Source organism: Trichomonas vaginalis, chromosome VI (genome assembly GCF_026262505.1).
Source record: "Trichomonas vaginalis G3 chromosome VI, whole genome shotgun sequence".
NCBI lineage: Eukaryota > Parabasalia > Trichomonadida > Trichomonadidae > Trichomonas > Trichomonas vaginalis.
In genome coordinates this window covers 12723249-12744367 of record NC_067208.1, presented here as the reverse complement: position 1 = coordinate 12744367, position 21119 = coordinate 12723249, and the positions used below count along the sequence as shown (strand labels likewise).

Here is a 21119-nt window from a genome sequence, read left to right as displayed (position 1 = left end):
GGTGTCACCATGTCACCATGTCACCAGGTTAATTAACTTCTCTGAAAAAATGAGACAACATGACATTTTGACAACACAGCAGGATTAATGAGGAAGGCACTTATGAATTATTTTTGAATAACTGAAGGTGTCACCATGTCACCATGTCACCAGGTTAATTAACTTCTCTGAAAAAATGAGACAACATGACATTTTGACAACACAGCAGGATTAATGAGGAAGGCACTTATGAATTATTTTTGAATAACTGAAGGTGTCACCATGTCACCATGTCACCAGGTTAATTAACTTCTCTGAAAAAATGAGACAACATGACATTTTGACAACACAGCAGGATTAATGAGGAAGGCACTTATGAATTATTTTTGAATAACTGAAGGTGTCACCATGTCACCATGTCCCAAGGTTAATTAACTTCTCTGAAAAAATGAGACAACATGACATTTTGACAACACAGCAGGATTAATGAGGAAGGCACTTATGAATTATTTTTGAATAACTGAAGGTGTCACCATGTCACCATGTCACCAGGTTAATTAACTTCTCTGAAAAAATGAGACAACATGACATTTTGACAACACAGCAGGATTAATGAGGAAGGCACTTATGAATTATTTTTGAATAACTGAAGGTGTCACCATGTCACCATGTCACCAGGTTAATTAACTTCTCTGAAAAAATGAGACAACATGACATTTTGACAACACAGCAGGATTAATGAGGAAGGCACTTATGAATTATTTTTGAATAACTGAAGGTGTCACCATGTCACCATGTCACCAGGTTAATTAACTTCTCTGAAAAAATGAGACAACATGACATTTTGACAACACAGCAGGATTAATGAGGAAGGCACTTATGAATTATTTTTGAATAACTGAAGGTGTCACCATGTCACCATGTCACCAGGTTAATTAACTTCTCTGAAAAAATGAGACAACATGACATTTTGACAACACAGCAGGATTAATGAGGAAGGCACTTATGAATTATTTTTGAATAACTGAAGGTGTCACCATGTCACCATGTCACCAGGTTAATTAACTTCTCTGAAAAAATGAGACAACATGACATTTTGACAACACAGCAGGATTAATGAGGAAGGCACTTATGAATTATTTTTGAATAACTGAAGGTGTCACCATGTCACCATGTCACCAGGTTAATTAACTTCTCTGAAAAAATGAGACAACATGACATTTTGACAACACAGCAGGATTAATGAGGAAGGCACTTATGAATTATTTTTGAATAACTGAAGGTGTCACCATGTCACCATGTCACCAGGTTAATTAACTTCTCTGAAAAAATGAGACAACATGACATTTTGACAACACAGCAGGATTAATGAGGAAGGCACTTATGAATTATTTTTGAATAACTGAAGGTGTCACCATGTCACCATGTCACCAGGTTAATTAACTTCTCTGAAAAAATGAGACAACATGACATTTTGACAACACAGCAGGATTAATGAGGAAGGCACTTATGAATTATTTTTGAATAACTGAAGGTGTCACCATGTCACCATGTCACCAGGTTAATTAACTTCTCTGAAAAAATGAGACAACATGACATTTTGACAACACAGCAGGATTAATGAGGAAGGCACTTATGAATTATTTTTGAATAACTGAAGGTGTCACCATGTCACCATGTCACCAGGTTAATTAACTTCTCTGAAAAAATGAGACAACATGACATTTTGACAACACAGCAGGATTAATGAGGAAGGCACTTATGAATTATTTTTGAATAACTGAAGGTGTCACCATGTCACCATGTCACCAGGTTAATTAACTTCTCTGAAAAAATGAGACAACATGACATTTTGACAACACAGCAGGATTAATGAGGAAGGCACTTATGAATTATTTTTGAATAACTGAAGGTGTCACCATGTCACCATGTCACCAGGTTAATTAACTTCTCTGAAAAAATGAGACAACATGACATTTTGACAACACAGCAGGATTAATGAGGAAGGCACTTATGAATTATTTTTGAATAACTGAAGGTGTCACCATGTCACCATGTCACCAGGTTAATTAACTTCTCTGAAAAAATGAGACAACATGACATTTTGACAACACAGCAGGATTAATGAGGAAGGCACTTATGAATTATTTTTGAATAACTGAAGGTGTCACCATGTCACCATGTCACCAGGTTAATTAACTTCTCTGAAAAAATGAGACAACATGACATTTTGACAACACAGCAGGATTAATGAGGAAGGCACTTATGAATTATTTTTGAATAACTGAAGGTGTCACCATGTCACCATGTCACCAGGTTAATTAACTTCTCTGAAAAAATGAGACAACATGACATTTTGACAACACAGCAGGATTAATGAGGAAGGCACTTATGAATTATTTTTGAATAACTGAAGGTGTCACCATGTCACCATGTCACCAGGTTAATTAACTTCTCTGAAAAAATGAGACAACATGACATTTTGACAACACAGCAGGATTAATGAGGAAGGCACTTATGAATTATTTTTGAATAACTGAAGGTGTCACCATGTCACCATGTCACCAGGTTAATTAACTTCTCTGAAAAAATGAGACAACATGACATTTTGACAACACAGCAGGATTAATGAGGAAGGCACTTATGAATTATTTTTGAATAACTGAAGGTGTCACCATGTCACCATGTCACCAGGTTAATTAACTTCTCTGAAAAAATGAGACAACATGACATTTTGACAACACAGCAGGATTAATGAGGAAGGCACTTATGAATTATTTTTGAATAACTGAAGGTGTCACCATGTCACCATGTCACCAGGTTAATTAACTTCTCTGAAAAAATGAGACAACATGACATTTTGACAACACAGCAGGATTAATGAGGAAGGCACTTATGAATTATTTTTGAATAACTGAAGGTGTCACCATGTCACCATGTCACCAGGTTAATTAACTTCTCTGAAAAAATGAGACAACATGACATTTTGACAACACAGCAGGATTAATGAGGAAGGCACTTATGAATTATTTTGAATAACTGAAGGTGTCACCATGTCACCATGTCACCAGGTTAATTAACTTCTCTGAAAAAATGAGACAACATGACATTTTGACAACACAGCAGGATTAATGAGGAAGGCACTTATGAATTATTTTTGAATAACTGAAGGTGTCACCATGTCACCATGTCACCAGGTTAATTAACTTCTCTGAAAAAATGAGACAACATGACATTTTGACAACACAGCAGGATTAATGAGGAAGGCACTTATGAATTATTTTTGAATAACTGAAGGTGTCACCATGTCACCATGTCACCAGGTTAATTAACTTCTCTGAAAAAATGAGACAACATGACATTTTGACAACACAGCAGGATTAATGAGGAAGGCACTTATGAATTATTTTTGAATAACTGAAGGTGTCACCATGTCACCATGTCACCAGGTTAATTAACTTCTCTGAAAAAATGAGACAACATGACATTTTGACAACACAGCAGGATTAATGAGGAAGGCACTTATGAATTATTTTTGAATAACTGAAGGTGTCACCATGTCACCATGTCACCAGGTTAATTAACTTCTCTGAAAAAATGAGACAACATGACATTTTGACAACACAGCAGGATTAATGAGGAAGGCACTTATGAATTATTTTTGAATAACTGAAGGTGTCACCATGTCACCATGTCACCAGGTTAATTAACTTCTCTGAAAAAATGAGACAACATGACATTTTGACAACACAGCAGGATTAATGAGGAAGGCACTTATGAATTATTTTTGAATAACTGAAGGTGTCACCATGTCACCATGTCACCAGGTTAATTAACTTCTCTGAAAAAATGAGACAACATGACATTTTGACAACACAGCAGGATTAATGAGGAAGGCACTTATGAATTATTTTTGAATAACTGAAGGTGTCACCATGTCACCATGTCACCAGGTTAATTAACTTCTCTGAAAAAATGAGACAACATGACATTTTGACAACACAGCAGGATTAATGAGGAAGGCACTTATGAATTATTTTTGAATAACTGAAGGTGTCACCATGTCACCATGTCACCAGGTTAATTAACTTCTCTGAAAAAATGAGACAACATGACATTTTGACAACACAGCAGGATTAATGAGGAAGGCACTTATGAATTATTTTTGAATAACTGAAGGTGTCACCATGTCACCATGTCACCAGGTTAATTAACTTCTCTGAAAAAATGAGACAACATGACATTTTGACAACACAGCAGGATTAATGAGGAAGGCACTTATGAATTATTTTTGAATAACTGAAGGTGTCACCATGTCACCATGTCACCAGGTTAATTAACTTCTCTGAAAAAATGAGACAACATGACATTTTGACAACACAGCAGGATTAATGAGGAAGGCACTTATGAATTATTTTTGAATAACTGAAGGTGTCACCATGTCACCATGTCACCAGGTTAATTAACTTCTCTGAAAAAATGAGACAACATGACATTTTGACAACACAGCAGGATTAATGAGGAAGGCACTTATGAATTATTTTTGAATAACTGAAGGTGTCACCATGTCACCATGTCACCAGGTTAATTAACTTCTCTGAAAAAATGAGACAACATGACATTTTGACAACACAGCAGGATTAATGAGGAAGGCACTTATGAATTATTTTTGAATAACTGAAGGTGTCACCATGTCACCATGTCACCAGGTTAATTAACTTCTCTGAAAAAATGAGACAACATGACATTTTGACAACACAGCAGGATTAATGAGGAAGGCACTTATGAATTATTTTTGAATAACTGAAGGTGTCACCATGTCACCATGTCACCAGGTTAATTAACTTCTCTGAAAAAATGAGACAACATGACATTTTGACAACACAGCAGGATTAATGAGGAAGGCACTTATGAATTATTTTTGAATAACTGAAGGTGTCACCATGTCACCATGTCACCAGGTTAATTAACTTCTCTGAAAAAATGAGACAACATGACATTTTGACAACACAGCAGGATTAATGCAAAAATAAATTCCATTCATACTTTATAAAGCTTCATTTACCGGTATTTCATCGTCAGTAAATAAATCATCATTATCGTTTGGTTCAACCTGTTTATATAATCCTTTCATTTCTTCTTTCAAAACATAACACCGTGTTTGTTTACCATCTATTCTTCTCTGTTTCCTATCACATTTATCCTTAATGCTCATTTGAAAGTTTTTGTCTTTCATGTCTGATGGTTTGCAGAATAGAGCATTTTCACACGTCATACCTGCACACAATTCATCATAATGTGTAATTATCCATACATCTAAAGGATTTGTTGATAATTCTATTAAATCTTGTTTGGCTTCAGTCATCGGTATGATTCGTACATTAAATGATGAAAGGTCATATTGCATAAAATACGTCAGTAAATTATCATAAAATTCCTTTGTGCATGAATTCATTAAATTCTTGAAGTAATCAAATTGACCCTTGAATTTACCATTAACTCTTAAAACTACGTATCTTCTGTCTCCAACTTCAATTTTGACAGGGTAAACATTATTAGTTACGAAAATGAAATTGGCAACATTCTGAGCGGTTCTTCTGGGTTGATTCTTTTCATTAATTCTAATCTCATTATCCGTAATAATTGATTTCAAAGCGTTGAAGTTTGCGAGTCTATCTTCACCCACATTCTTGAGTTCATTAAGTACAAGAAACATTTTATTCTCAACTACTGAATTGAAATTACCCGTTAGCTCACTTATTTCAGTAATGTTTTTACATGAATAACCAGCGAGAAGTTCAGAAATAATGTCTGTAAATCTGTTTTTACCTGTTCCCTGAAGTCCTTTCAAAATAATTGCTGTTTCATTCTTGATTCCAGGATGTTGAATCATTGATGCAATCCAGCCGAGAAGGTATTTATACACTTCATCGTTATTATCACAAATGGCATCTTTAATGAAATTCATAAACATCTCAATTTTTGAGTAATCTGGTTTTTCGAGAACGTTGTATTTATAACCCTGAAACGTTGAGAAAACATCTGGAGAATCAGATTTAAAGCAAACACCCTTAACGGTTAATGAAGACAATTGATTTAATAGTACTTCCCATGCTGTTATTGTTTTACCTTCTTCTTTAAATAATTTAATCATTTTAAGTGACTCTTTCATGTTTGATTGAAGAACGAATGATATTTGATTCATTTTGTCGTGGATATTATAATCTTTCTGAATGAAATATTTATTTCCACAATCTACAAAACGGATTACACGTGATAAATCCTCAATTACTTCAGAACTGTTTTTATACTGATGATTTTCAGCCTTGCGTCTAATATCTGTTATCAAAAACGAGTCATCAAGTTTTATATCAAATGTTATTTTTGGCTTACGTAATAAAGGTAAAACGTATTCATCATAATATTCTTTTTGGTATAGTTTTAGAATCTTCACCAAAACAAATGGAGAAGTCATTAAATGTGCATATCTACTACGTGCTTTTTCAAAATTACTTTTTGCATTTTCAGTTAAATTGCAGAAGTTATAAACGTTATCGTATGCTTCATTAATTAAATGATTAGGTAACGAATTAATTGCTTGAAACAGTGTGAATAATGTAACTTCTTTTTCTAAATTCATGTTTCCACCGTCATTATGTACTTCAAAATCACTGATGCCATCAACTATGCTCTGGGCAAGTTTATCGTCAATGTTTACATCTTTGTTTTCATTCATTATACTCTTTATTTCTTCGTTCTTCTGTTCAACTCTTACCTTAATATTCAAATCATTTAATATATCGTTTACTGTTCTAGTTAATGTTGAATCGTAACTTCCACAAATGAATGAGTATGTATTGATTGGTTCTGTTGCATTCTTGCGAACTCTTGAATCAGCCATAACTACTAAAGAACGCTTTGAATCATCCATAGAAGTCATTATGTCAATATCATAATCATTGCAGGAATAACATTTAATCATTCTGTTCGAAACTGAATAGAAGAAATTGGTGTTGCAATAAATGTGAAGACCTCCTGAAGCAGTTTTAACGATAACATCTTTATCCGAAAGTTTTGATAAAATATCTTTTCTAACTGTTTCTTTAAGTTCATCATTGTATGATTTATTGATATCAACATCTATAATCGTTAAATTTGAAATTTTATTTACTAATAAAGCCATACCAGTTTTCCTTCCTCTTCCTCCATCGTGTTTGAGGTAGTTATGTAAATCAATCTTGTTTTCACCAATTCTTTCGTTGAGGGTTTTAGTTTCTGCCACAACTAATTCCTCAGCTAATGAATCAATAACTTTTTCATCAGAAACGATATAGTTGCTGTTGTTGTTGTTGTTTGTTGCTGTCATTTATATAGGAATAAAAAAATAAAAATAATTTTAAAACTAACTTTATTTTTGGACTGCATCATATTTCCTGGACTGTTGTCAAAATGTCATGTTGTCAGTAATTTTAAGAGAAGTTAATTAACCTGGTGACACATGGTGACGTGGTGACACCTTCAGTTATTCAAAAATAAATCATAATTGAATAACCTGAAACCATTAACGATAAAATATATTTTTGGTCGTTTATGATAAAAATAAATGGTTCATTTACTCACAATATTTTTGTACAAAACGACCCCAAACTTTTAACTTCTTTTCTGCAGTTTCTAATGCTATCTTAGCGAGTTCATATTCTCTAAATTCTCTCTTTAAATCTTCTTGTTCCCATTGGTCTAGTTCGTATGGAGAATCTCTACAACCATAACATATCTCACGTTCATGTTCTAATTGTTTTTCACACATTTTTCCAACTTCTTCAAACAAATGTTTAGCATTCTCTACTGTATCTTCGAGTTCTTCTTCATCTAATTTCTCATGAACTTTCTTGTCTATGGAGTCCATAATTTTTCCAACTGCTATGCAATATTTTGGAGAAGCCCACATTGCTATATAGTTTATAAGTCTTGGGTCTACATACGTTCCTCTAACCTGTTTGATTTCATCAGGAATTCCCGCATGAATTTTGTATAAAAACCAACCGCCGGAATTCCGACGGTTGCTATATTCTTCACAAAATGCCTTATAATACTCTTCCCAGGACTTATTTTCCAACAACTTTCTAAAGTCTTTCCTAAACGGCTGACACATATTTGTTGCATTAATGTAACCATCCTTGTCTCTACGTAAGACTTCAATACCATTATAAGTGCCTTTTGTGAATGTTTCGCCATTAGATTTGTTCGTGAATGTTTTTGCTTCGACTGACATTTCTGTTCTTACATACAAAATAAAAAAAATAAGAATAAATAATTTTAAAACTAACTTTATTTTTGGACTACATCATATTTCCAGGACTGTTGTCAAAATGTCATGTTGTCAGTAATTTTAAGAGAAGTTAATTAACCTGGTGACACATGGTGACGTGGTGACACCTTCAGTTCTTCAAAAGTAATTAATTATTGAATAACCTAAAAACCATTAACGTAAACATTAACGATAAAATATATTTCCAGGACTGTTGTCAAAATGTCATGTTGTCAGTAATTTTAAGAGAAGTTAATTAACCTGGTGACACATGGTGACGTGGTGACACCTTCAGTTCTTCAAAAATAATTAATTATTGAATAACCTAAAAACCATTAACGTAAACATTAACGATAAAATATATTTCTGCAGTTCATCCATTACTTCATTACCTAATTAATTACAGACATAAAATATATTTAGTTCATTCGGTAAGCCCTGACCCAAAGGTCTGGGCTCAAGCACGTTCAATGAACGCGGTACCATGCGAATACAGTCACAAATGGTGGCATGTAATCTTTACCCAAGCCTGTTGGATTTGTTGTGAAAGTATGGACATGATTTCCTCCCGGTTCAGTTTGTCGAAAAGTCTTTTTTGCTGCATTGTTATAAGATGGAGATAAAACGTCATTGCCAGCTTTATAGTCTGAGTTGTATAATGGGTGGTCTCTTAATGAGTGGCTATGGTCGCCAGAAAAGTTTGTAGTTCCTGTATGAGTGTGCGGTGGAAGGTTTGCTTCTTTAATTTTCTTCGAACCTCCTGTTTGCTTTGAATATCTAGCACAGTATAAGAATTTATCTACAATCTGCTTCCACGTACCAAAACCCAGAACTGTTGCTGGATTTGTTGAATTCATTGACGTATAAATAGAACCAACAGGATATAATGTTTGAAGTATTTCATTTTTCATGCTTGTAATCTCATCATTTACTTCCGACTTCTTTGCATAATTTTCATCTACATAAGTTTTATCTGCTTTAAGGTCTAAACATCCTGAAACCCATGCTGTATCAGCTTTAACTTTAAAAGTCTCCAATGTCCATTCATGATACCATTCAACCTTTTCTTTAATTTCATTATCTTTTTCATCAACATAAACCAAATTTGCCTTCTTATTTAATTCACTATCCACGTATTCCTTATCCACCCTCTTCATTATGTCATTTAGGAAACCTTCTATGAATTCCTCATTTAAATTAAATCTTCCAATCTTCAAAACTTTAGGAAATGCATTTAATGCGTAATATCTCTGTTCTTCTGGTGGAATTGATGTTATATCATCCGTTATTCCTTTAATTTTTGAATTCATAAATAAAATTTCTTTTATATTTGATATCACTGCACCACCTTTGCAAACGAATTCGAAACGGTCATTTTTCAATACTATCTCCAAATCTCCATATTTCAACCTTTGCGTTTGTTCTGCCGTCTTTGAATTATATGCATATATGGCGTATGTAATGGTCTGAAGGACCTGGGTGCTTTGCGCCTTAAGTTGCTGTTGTTTAATCATTTATTACGATTTAAAATAAATATTTAATCCGTTATCTCATCAGCTATTTTCTCTATTTGAAATTGCCATAATATTTCATTCATAAATTCTAAATCACAATCAAATAGGTCAGTTATTCTAAATTTAATATTTGATAAATCTTTTGAATGAAGAATAAATGAATTCCCGGATAATTGAAACGGATATGATAAAGAAAATGTGTTTAAGTTGATGGATAAAATGTTTTGTATTGATGGATAAGAGTTAGGGTCTAATGTTTGATGTGAAAATCTCATTGGGGTATTAACTTTATCACATTTGATTAAAATGAAATTGGAACCAGTGTCAGAATACAAAACATCCCAACATCTTTTTCAAAATTTAATATCCCCAACAATGAACGAAGATGAGGAGTACAAAATTTAATTTTCAGCGGGAATTTAATAAGGTTATTTATTTCATCAAGTTCAAAAAGTTTATCAGGTTTTGATTTAAAATTTTCTTCATACCATACGATAAATGATTCATTTAAATAACTTAAAATCATGTTAATATCCATTTCGCTATCACATTATTTATATACATATCATACGTTTTTTCATGGTCATCTTTAATAAATGATATATAATCTGAAGGGTCTAAAAGAATGGGATTAAATTTACCACTCACAGAAACGAGAGTAACATTATAAATTCCGCTAACTGTTAAATTTAATTCACAGTTATTATTCGAAATAATATTGATAATTGACATTTTTATTACGATTAAAAATATGGTAAAGCGTTATTTTCCAGTGATAAATAAAACTAGAATAAGATTACCTCAAGAATTCATAAATTCAACGAATAAGAAATTCATTCATGTTATAAATTTTAGTGTTTTCAGAAAATATGAGTCAGTGTCATATTCATCAACAGGTTATATTTCACTCCATTCAAATTTAGTTCAATCAAACCCATATAATGACCATTTCATAAGATTTTCAGATGGTATTAAAAATGTAATTGATAGATTAAAATATGAACAGATTGACAATATCGAATTTTTGGAATTTTGGTTTAAATATCCCGATGGAAAAAAGATTGAAGTTAAAGATAAAGCTGATACTATAACAAAAACAATTACAATGACCGATCCGGATAGTGGGGAACAAAAAGAAATAAAACAAACGATAGAAACTGGTGAAAGGTCAATTATTATTGATTATGATTCAAAGGATTATTATTCGATAATGTTAATGCTTGAATATTAAATAGCCTTAACAAAGAATTTTTCAAGTGATATTTTATATTCATCAACTATTTTATTATAAATATCATTATATGTTAAATGAAGTTCAGTTGTTGTTCCGTTCTTTGATATCTTAATTGTGCTAATATCCTTTATAGGATTTATTTTTGCAACTATTCCGCAGCATGAAACCTCATCATCTATGAAAAATTGAATCTTAACGTCTGAATCTTGAACATCACAAAGAATGGCGATAATGTGAATTAATGATTCATAAGGTAAAATAATTAAACCGGATTGGTCAATTAAATTTATTATTGAATCATAATTATTAATTATTATATCACGGTAAATTTTCATTAATTCAGAATTAATGTCTATTTTATATGGGTTCTCGATGTTTGATGAAAGAGGTGGGGGGTATGTTGGATAAGTGGGAATTTCAACAGGTTCTTTACCGGGTTCAGATAAAATGATTGGGTCTCCATTCTCATGGTTTTCTTCATTCTCCTCATTCTTCGGTAAGTCACGAGTTAATAAATTTGGTTGAGTTGCTGACCTTGTTAATTCAGGGCTAACATTAACTTTAACATTTTGAATAATTCGTGATTTATCATCATTTACGTTATAACCAACCGTAATCTCTGCTTTTGCGTTAGTGTTCTTTTGACTAGTGAAACGTCTTCTCATTTATATTCGAATAAAAAAAATATATTTGAACTTTTATTTTGCTGGAAGTTTTGAATCTATTATTCCCTGTATTTGTTCTTGAAGTTGATTTTTAGCTGGTTCATTGTAATTAATAGACCTAATATATTCATTAATTGCATTCTTATAATCATCTGATTTCTCAAATTTTCTTTTATCTGATTCCTTAACTAAATCATAAGTTAAACCTCGTTGCTGATATAATGGTTTCTTCATTAAATCTTTGAATGCTTGAGATAAAGCCCCTGATGCAATTCTTGCTACTATAATTGGTTGGAATTGCTGTTTAAGTTCATCTTTAACATTTGCGAAAACTGGATCGAATAAAGCAACTTTAAAGAATTTCTTAGCTGAAATTTCAGGTCTAATATTTGCATATTGACCATCAAACTGGTTAGAATATTGTGGTAATCCATCCGGTCCCTCTTCAATAGCATTTAATTCTTCATTGAAATAAGAATATGGATTATGACGGTATGAATTAATTGGACCATTTTCACCTTCTCCAATGTATTGTTTAACAGCTTTTCCATTTTCATCAAATTGCATAGGATAACGTTCATTATATGCTTTACGTTTAGGATAATCAGATATAGTTAATTTATAACCATTTATGACTTTAATATTACCTTGACCATCAGTAACGAAAACTTCATTTATACCATCAGGTTTTCCATTTGGACCCGTAATGTCTGCTTCGTGTGCTTCCCAATTTGGACCATGACGTTTGGCATATGCTTGAGCTTCTGGTAATGTTAAAACGTTTCTCATTTGTTTAACATCTTTTTGAAGACCAGCAACAATATGAACTAATTCTTTCATTCCATCAGGAACTTTCATAGTTCTATTATATGCACCCTTTTTGTTTGTTCCTTGTTTTAATGGAACCTGTAGAAGATTTGCTATTTCAGTCATGTTTAATTATAAATAAAAAATAAAAATTAATTATAAAAAGTTAATCAAATTTAACACCTCCTTTATTTAAATCAACTATTATTTTTCCATGTTCACCTAATTGCTGATATTGTGTGTAAAGTTCATTAATGCTCATTGGTAAATTCACTTGATAAAGCATAACGTTCAACTGTTGACGACTAAACCCACTGAAAATGAAAAGGGTTGATAGATTTGATTTAATGTTTGTGCTTAATGCTTTGAAATATTGAACAGCCATAAAGAATGAACACTGAATGTGTCGACATTGAGTTAATAACTGATTAAAATATGATTTCTCATTTGTTATTAGTTTTGAATTCACTGCATCATCTAGAAAAATGAGTGAATGCAAAAATTCTCTATCAAAATTTGAAATAGAAAGTGTTTCAAATAATTCATCCCGTTGTTTATCAATAATTTTATCCTCTAATCCTTGCTTCTTGATTGTATTATATAATTCTTTATACATTAAAAAGTTTTTTAAATAATCTTCTGCTTCTTCTTGTGATAAATAAATAATTGGAATTTTGATTAAATGCTTTAAAGATTCAAATGTATCATCTGAAGGTGAACCTGAACGGTTGATATAAATTAACACATGTGAATAGGGAGAAGTGTTAGCAATAATGATAATTTGTTTTAATATCGTTAATGTTTTACCTTTATTTTGTTTACCAATTGCTGCAGTGATTGAATTTAAGTAACATTCAGAATATGGAATTTTCATTAATTTTTCCTTAGATAGAGCATTTCTATTATCACTCAATGCTTCATTAATCATATCATCTACGTATGTATTATATACTCCTGCTAATTCTTCATAAGGGGTGGATGAATTTAAATCCATTTAATCAAAAATAAATTTATAATTTTAAACATTTCTATTCATCAATATTTCATCATATGAACTTCTATACTGTGGTGGTGTACCTGTTGGATGATATTTCAAACCTTCATCCGGTGTCCATGTCCAATATGTAGTCCTAGTAAACCAAACCTGAGGAGGATTTGTCACCTTTGAACAGTAAGTGTCATTTTCACCCTGAATGATTGGATAAGCTTTCACTTGTACTGTAACTTGTGAGTTGAAAGTTTCTAATCCATCAAAGAATATACCCGCTCCATCACGTTGAACTGGAATAGTGCATAAGAATGAAGTTTGGTCTTTCCATGTTCTAGTTAATGGCGTGCCATCATCTGCATTCAGTGGTCTAGTTAATGAGTCCTCGTATTCTTCTGTGCATTCATTCACTCCATCTAAATCAGAAGCTTGAAGCATACGTGTAAAGAATATGTCACCCACTGTGGTCATCGCTTGATCGGGGAAGTTTCTGGAATCTATAGTGACCTGAAGACCTCGAAGCATTGGATTTTCTAAAACTGTTCTTTGCATTGCATTCTTCGGAAATGTTAACACAACATCTGTAACATTATGAAGAGCGTATGAGAAATCTGAGCTGATACCTTCAGGAGTGATGCAACCTCCATTTAGTGAACGAACGTCAATATGTTGAGCTGGAATCATGAATGGATCTTCCTTACTGAATAAACGTGGTATTGCTTTAACTGATTCTTCAATTAAACCGTATCCTGGTGTAATACATTTATCCTCTAAAACTTCCATCTTTGTGCATGAAATAATAACGTCATCAACTGTTGCGTCAGCAGATGTAGCGGCTAAGCTTGTAATTAATTTGGCAGGAAGTCCGATTTGTTGGAATTTGCGATCATATTTATAAACATGATTCATAATCTTTTCATAATTTTCATCAGTTATCTTTTCATAAACGTAATTTTGTAAATCAGCAACTCTTAACGGGTCAACCTGACAAAATACTAAAGTATCCCTGAAAACATAATATTTAAGAATGATATCACCAAATGATTTAGGATAATCATCGAACGCCTGAAATGCTAACAAATCATTTACCGGAATAATCATATCAAAAGTGATATCAACTTCTTTATTTGCGTTCTTGAAAACTTCTGAAGGGTCAATATATTTACCACATATTGAGTTATCATATTTTTGAACATTATTATATAACGAATGAACAAACTTTTTAACTTTCCTTTCTGATTTTGGTTTATATGTTGCAAATGCGAAAGATTCACGGGCGCAATCCATCTGAAGATAACCGGCATCACCTCTTTCGGTTTCTACTTCTAATTGTTTAAAGCTTTGATTTGATGATTTGTAACCAACGAATAAACGCATGCATTTAAAAGCGGCATCACATGTGAAAGCTTTATTTGAAACTAGAGTTGCTTTAACTTTGCGTTTAATATATGTGTCACCTAATTGGTTCACATCATGAGCTGGATTTGTAATTCTTAAATGAGTTTGTTTATCATCAAAATATGGAGTATCAGAGTCATAGCATGAACTTTCAAGTTCTCTATAATATCTTCTACCGTCATTCTTTGCGAATATTTCATTTATCTTTTCAAATGAATGAAATACATTTCCATTAATCGGTTTAGTGTTTGGCACCAAATAGTTAGTCGTCATTTATTAATAAATAAAAAATCAAAATTAAAAGATGAAAATGAATTTTTAATTTTAATGAAATAATCAACTATGGCTGCAGGTATATTTAAGAAACTGTGGGATAGAGTAAAAAGAGGAGCGAGTAAAGTTTGGGAAACATTGAAGAAGGGGGCAAATTGGATATTTAAGAATAAAGAAGCAATTAGTGACGTTGCTGAATCAATAACACCAAAAGCTGCCCCAATAAGAGAAGTTTTAAATAAAGGAGAAAAAGTTTATCAAAGACTACAACCGATACTAAGATAAAAATAATATTTATTTATTTTTCCACTATCTACCTCCTATTTTATTAAGTATTCCTTCAGCTATTCCACCAATTGCGTTACCTGCTTGTGCTCCCATCGCCGGATTACCTGCTTTAGTACCTAATACTCCACCTATGATAGTTCCTGCCGTTTTCGCTACTGGTGCCAAAAAGTTTGCAATGGGTTTAATAATCTTTTTATGAACCCAACCCGCAGCTTTCTTAATTCCATCCCATAATTTTTTAAAGAATCCTGCCGCCATTTCTGATTTAATATTAATTAAAAAATATATTTCATCACTTATATTCTAATTTTTATTTAATGATAAATGAAACCGACTTTAAAAATAAATGAAACAGAGGAGGAAGAAATAAATGAAAGTGAAAATGTTCAACAAAAAATAAACGTTGTTAAACCAATTACTGAAATAAAATTTTTTCATCTGTTGAAGAATTTAATGACTATTATGCTAATAATAAAAAATTATTTGAAGAATTGAGTGGGGGACAAACTCGCCCATTGTCACTTTTCATTAACCTTAAACTTGTAATTTTCATTATTTTTAATTAACCTTATTTCTTTCCCAATTCCTGATTTATTTTATTCACTTACTATTAAAAGTCACATTTTAATAAAATATAATAGGCAAAATCGCAACCGAATTTTTAAATCTCGATCGCAAAGAAAAATTTCGATTTTTTATAAAATCGCGAACTTCTGAAAAATTGCGAACAGAAAAAAATCGCGATTGTTTTTGAAATCGCGTTTTATTAGAAGTACGCGATTTTATAAAAAATCGAAATTAGATTAAAATATAGCGTCTAAAACCAAATTGCGAACAAGTTATGTATTGATTAAGAAAAATATATTTAAGATGAAGAATTGCTTGCTATGATGTACTGATTCATGATCAGTACATCATAGCAAGCAATTCTTTACATGAAGTTCGAAAACTTGGGTGCAATCAGATCTGATTGCACCCAAGTTTTCGAACTTTGTATAGGGAATTAAAGGGTGAGAGATATATAGTCTATCTATATATCTCTCACCCTTTAATTCCACCTCTGTAAGCGATAAAATTTTATCAAATATTTTATACTACGAGAAATTATGGCTTTGTTTCAGAGACGTATTGAATTTACCGATTGTGTTAAAATGAGATCGCTTAATCTTTAAATTTATTAAGTTAATCAAATTTTTGATTAAACGCAACGCTGTTTTGTGAAATCAAAACGATAAATATTCAATGCAAACGCACCTGAGCTATGTTCCTTTATTGCAGCCATTAAACATTTGTCTGGCTCACAATTTGAGAGCACTTCACCTAAATAATGCTATAATGAAAATTGAATTAATAAAAATCGTTTCTTCAAATAAACTTCACAAATATATTATCATTATGTGAATTTTTACTTATAAAATTAAATACATATTTAGTTTCTAGTATTTTTTTTTCTATTGTCATTCAAAATATAGCTACAAAACGAAGAACCATAATTTTGATAAACACTAAATGATAATATGATTTATAATATAAATAAATATTTTCAAGTCCAATAAATCAAAATTGATATTTTTAAAAAAACTAATTAAGAATTCAGTGATAATTTTATCAAATATTACAAGACAATATGATTTATAAGCAGAATAAAATGGGGAGAAGCTTCCTAAACTTTTTAATCCCATAAATATGGTCATTATCTGGAATAAAGAGTTAAGCGTCATATGTCACTTTTTGTACTAAGGAAACATCGACTTTATGCGTTATGACTTTTCGATGAGGAAACAAAAAAAAAAAAAAAAAAAAAAAAAAAGGAATTGGGGCTTCCAGGCACTTCGTGCCTTCTAGCCCATAAGAAATTTTTGTTTAGATTAAAATTAAAATTTTTATTCTGAAATGTTTGCTTTAATGTTTTTTATGGATGGAAATGAACTGGATATCGTCTGAGTCTTCGCTTGTTTCCTCCTCTTCTTCTTCTTCGTCCGAATTGTCTTCATCTTCACAATAACCAGATAAGAAGATGGTTATTTTGGTTTGTTCTGGTTTTTTGAGAAGCATTTTGGCTGTGCCAGTAAAAACGAACTCAAGATTTTGATAGAATTGTCTGCTTGAGTGAGTGAATTTGCATACTGTAAGTGGCATTGCAACTCGGTTTGCTTGAACAGATATTATTGAAACTTCTTCTCCATCTGGTATCCGTTCAATAATATCTAAAGCGGCTGTTGTTATAATATGCATATTGTTTTCGTAATGCAATTTTGGATATATTTCGAATGGATGTGCAGCTACACCAGCTGGAGCAACAATGGAAAGATTCCAGGAGAAAGAACCGTGTTTGTTTTCATCTTCTTTCCAATTGTAAGTTAAAGGATAAGGACGAAAGTCTTTGAGTGTTTCATATAACTGTTCTCTTAAGTTTGGTTCACAGCAAAATGAATTCGTCAATTGCTTGAAGAGATATCATAGTTGAAACATAAGGCAAATTCGACAAGAAAAAGTCAACCATTACTGTCGGGTTTTGAACTTTGTTTTCTAATGTTTCGACTGGTTTTATTATACTTTTGAAATATCTATCATAGTCATTGTTGTCTGTTAAGGACAAATTGTTTGGATAATCTGCAATGAGTCTTCTATATCTTGCTTCTGTTGTTGAGAATGAGAAGACACCTTCTGGTTCTGTAGGAGTGTAAGTTTTTGGTTGAATTTGAGCTTCAATTTGTGTCTGATTGGAGTCTGATTGGACTGAAACAACTTGAGCTTCTGTAGTTTGTTCGACTTCGGCAGTTTCTTTTGGTTGAATTTGAGCTTCAATTTGTGTCTGATTGGAGTCTGATTGGACTGAAACAACTTGAGCTTCTGTAGTTTGTTCGACTTCGGCAGTTTCTTTTGGTTGAATTTGAGCTTCAATTTGTGTCTGATTGGAGTCTGATTGGACTGAAACAACTTGAGCTTCTGTAGTTTGTTCGACTTCGGCAGTTTCTTTTGGTTGAATTTGAGCTTCAATTTGTGTCTGATTGGAGTCTGATTGGACTGAAACCTGTGTAACCTCTTTGGACATACTAGTAAAGTATGAGATATAAGTGTTTGACCTTTAAAGAGCTTTTGTAAAGAATTGTCAGTCATGCTACTACTGTGGTCTTCCATTAGACAAAAATGAACTGACGAAGTTTTGGAAAATGATATTGAATAAAAACCGTTTTCGTCAACGGTAACCCCTCTATTTTTTTATTTTATTTAAAGTTCCGTTGGCAAACCGTTCCATCTCAAATATTGAATGAACTATAAACGTTTTTTGTTTTCTATATATACTTTTTTGTCCAACGGTAAAACTTTTTACACAACGGTTTTTGAGAGTCGTCGCCGTTGACTTTTTTGTAGAGCACTCAAAATAGTATAACTTTGTCCGGACAAGTAAGGGTCTATCGTCGCTACAGGAAAAGTTACAGGCGTTCCAAGGAAGTATACTTTGAGAAGACTTTCCCCCTTATAGAATGAGATAGGACGGTTATTTTACAAAACTGACAACACTTTGACCGAGTAGTTTTTTGTGCTGAACAAAAAGTGTCATATAAACATCTGTCAAAAACCGCTTTTTAACTTCACTTAAAATGCCACGTAAGCTACGTAAGAATATACGTAAGAGGAAGAGAGCATTGAAACATCCAATAGTAAAACTGACACCACAACAACAGTTGCAACAACAAATGATGAATGACCCCACTATGTTGCAACAAATGTCAAGCAATCCTATGCTTTTAAACCGAGTTGTTGGTGCACAGAGTGGAGGTTTAAGAGCGGCACTTTTAGCGAAAATGGCAGGCTATGGTGGAGCTGCAGACGGAACAGCTATAACCCTCAAAGTCAAATGAATTTGAGTTCACTCAAAAATCAAATAACAGATGTCAAAAAGTCAAACATAGACATACAGAAGCAAATAAGTGAAAACGAAAAGAAACTAGAATATGACAGACACACAAAGAAACTCAATGAGTTAAACGTAGAGAAAAAGAAGAAAGAAGAACAACTGAAAGAACTAAGTACAGAGGAATATGCGAAAAAAGTGTCAGAAAAAGCAGCAGAAGTAGCAAAAATGGAACAAGATGTCATAAATTTGAAAAACCATACTACTCAATATAAAATACTGAAAGATGAAGAGATAAAACAAAAAGCCCTGAAGACATATATGGATAGCGATGAGTATAAAAAAGAAGTTGAAGCAAATGTAAAGGCAGAAAAACTTTTACAGTTGCAAAACCAAACCGTACAGTATGAAAACTTAGCACAAGAAAGTAAAAATAACGACGCAGCCATGCAAAAGGCAATGAAAAGCGCAGAATATATAAAAGCTAACAATGACTGGTTAGATGCCCAAGCCAACGCTAAAGCAGCCCAACTTATAGGGTCAATAAGGACAAAAATACAAGCGGATGAAGACAGTTCAAATGAAGCTTTAACAAATGCTGACTTTAAGAACGCCTTCGAAGCTCTTCATAGTAAGGTGAAACAAGTGAACGACTTCTCATCTGGAAAGAAACTGAAGTCTGAAGGTTTCGACAAAGAGTTAAAAGAAGTAGCACAAAATATGACGAAAATAACAGATGCAGCAACGAGACAGGCAGTTCAAAGTGCCTATGACGCCGTTAGAGCAACTGTTGTGAAAAGTCAAGAAAAAGAGTTACAACAGACCAAAACAGACCTAGTAAATGCTTTCTTAAAAACGAAAAGTCAGGTAGGACATTACGCTGCAGATGGAACATATGTGCCAGCTGGTGGAACTTATATACCACCAAACCCTCCAAGAGAAGCACCTGCACCAGGACTACCTAGAACATTTACATCGTCACATGGACACAGACACAGGCATGCACAACAACCAGCAACAAAACCACCTCCACAACCAGCACAACAACAACACAACACCAGCACAGCAACCAGTTCAAAACCTGCACAACAACAACCACAAACAGAGCAAGGACATAAAAGAAGTAGAGAACAAGGAACCAAGAATTCTTAAAATGCTTAAAGAAGAGTGTGGTTTCCCAGATACTGTTGACTTTAGTGCAGATATAAAGAAGCTATTGGAAAGTTCAAGGATGGAAATACTGAACCGAACCTATTTAGCTTTATGGCTCAGCACCAAAACGGATATAATCTCAAACCTGGAAAATACAAGCTCGCTAAGGGATATGATTTAATAGCATATCATCCAAATGACATGGATGAATTTACTCCGAGATATTTGATGTCAGAGCTAAATGACAATTCAACTTTCGTCATGAAACGCGTAAAAAATAGAGACGGAACGAAAGAACAAAAGCTTATGAATGCGGATGACGTAGATAGGGAAATTGTTGAAAACGGTCTCGGAATATATGAAATGCCAGCAATGAGGTACAAGAAACTCCACAGGAAGAAGTTCAGATACAACCAGACATGGAAGAAATAGTTCAGCAACAACAGCTAGAAGAGGCCTGAAGGAAACGAACAAGTCCTTCCTTTGGAAACTAACTTCACAGAACTAGATGAAGATTTGGAACAGCGAAAAATCTTGACCTCAACAAGAGTATGCGGAGAATATGGAATATTTCCAAGAGTCTAAAAAAAATTCGGCTGACATAGTAGAAGAATATCGAAAAATGTTTGCCGACATACAAAGACTCCAACATCA

At 32.8% G+C, this 21119-nt stretch overlaps 9 protein-coding genes and 1 pseudogene across 10 annotated transcripts, besides 4 other annotated features; 2 read left to right on the top strand and 8 right to left on the bottom strand.

Moving 5' to 3' along the window:
• Positions 1–13375: part of a mobile genetic element that runs on past the window's edge.
• TVAGG3_0854590 (uncharacterized protein) lies at positions 5027–5953 on the bottom strand (the record flags this gene model as incomplete). Its single annotated transcript, XM_051249414.1, has 1 exon — positions 5027–5953. The coding sequence occupies one exon, from the start codon at positions 5951–5953 to the stop codon at positions 5027–5029; it is 927 nt and encodes a 308-aa protein (XP_051084889.1).
• TVAGG3_0854580 (Prim-pol domain family) lies at positions 6036–7345 on the bottom strand (the record flags this gene model as incomplete). Its single annotated transcript, XM_051249413.1, has 1 exon — positions 6036–7345. A coding segment is annotated over one exon (1310 nt), but the record flags the coding sequence as incomplete, so codon positions are not given.
• Positions 7592–8251, bottom strand: TVAGG3_0854570 (uncharacterized protein; the record flags this gene model as incomplete). Its single annotated transcript, XM_051249412.1, has 1 exon — positions 7592–8251. The coding sequence occupies one exon, from the start codon at positions 8249–8251 to the stop codon at positions 7592–7594; it is 660 nt and encodes a 219-aa protein (XP_051084887.1).
• Positions 8755–9144, bottom strand: TVAGG3_0854560 (keratin-associated protein family; the record flags this gene model as incomplete). The annotated part of the gene is made up of 1 exon (XM_051249411.1): positions 8755–9144. The coding sequence occupies one exon, from the start codon at positions 9142–9144 to the stop codon at positions 8755–8757; it is 390 nt and encodes a 129-aa protein (XP_051084886.1).
• Positions 11029–11700, bottom strand: TVAGG3_0854550 (uncharacterized protein; the record flags this gene model as incomplete). Its single annotated transcript, XM_051249410.1, has 1 exon — positions 11029–11700. The coding sequence occupies one exon, from the start codon at positions 11698–11700 to the stop codon at positions 11029–11031; it is 672 nt and encodes a 223-aa protein (XP_051084885.1).
• Positions 11734–12267, bottom strand: TVAGG3_0854540 (uncharacterized protein; the record flags this gene model as incomplete). Its single annotated transcript, XM_051249409.1, has 1 exon — positions 11734–12267. One exon carries the CDS (start codon positions 12265–12267, stop codon positions 11734–11736), a length of 534 nt encoding a protein of 177 aa, XP_051084884.1.
• Positions 13376–14035: 660 nt separating the features above from the next.
• TVAGG3_0854520 (uncharacterized protein) lies at positions 14036–15166 on the bottom strand (the record flags this gene model as incomplete). The annotated part of the gene is made up of 1 exon (XM_051249408.1): positions 14036–15166. A coding segment is annotated over one exon (1131 nt), but the record flags the coding sequence as incomplete, so codon positions are not given.
• Positions 15167–15235: 69 nt separating this feature from the next.
• On the top strand, positions 15236–15451 carry TVAGG3_0854510 (uncharacterized protein; the record flags this gene model as incomplete). The annotated part of the gene is made up of 1 exon (XM_001290217.1): positions 15236–15451. The coding sequence occupies one exon, from the start codon at positions 15236–15238 to the stop codon at positions 15449–15451; it is 216 nt and encodes a 71-aa protein (XP_001290218.1).
• Positions 15452–15947: 496 nt separating this feature from the next.
• Positions 15948–16094: a mobile genetic element.
• Positions 16095–16319: 225 nt separating this feature from the next.
• Positions 16320–16532: a mobile genetic element.
• Positions 16533–17356: 824 nt separating this feature from the next.
• On the bottom strand, positions 17357–17957 carry TVAGG3_0854480 (annotated as a pseudogene). Its single transcript has one exon. A coding segment is annotated over exon 1 (601 nt).
• A 282-nt stretch (positions 17958–18239) lies between these two features.
• Positions 18240–21119: part of a mobile genetic element that runs on past the window's edge.
• On the top strand, positions 19317–20290 carry TVAGG3_0854470 (protein of unknown function, DUF4106 family; the record flags this gene model as incomplete). Its single annotated transcript, XM_051249407.1, has 1 exon — positions 19317–20290. A coding segment is annotated over one exon (974 nt), but the record flags the coding sequence as incomplete, so codon positions are not given.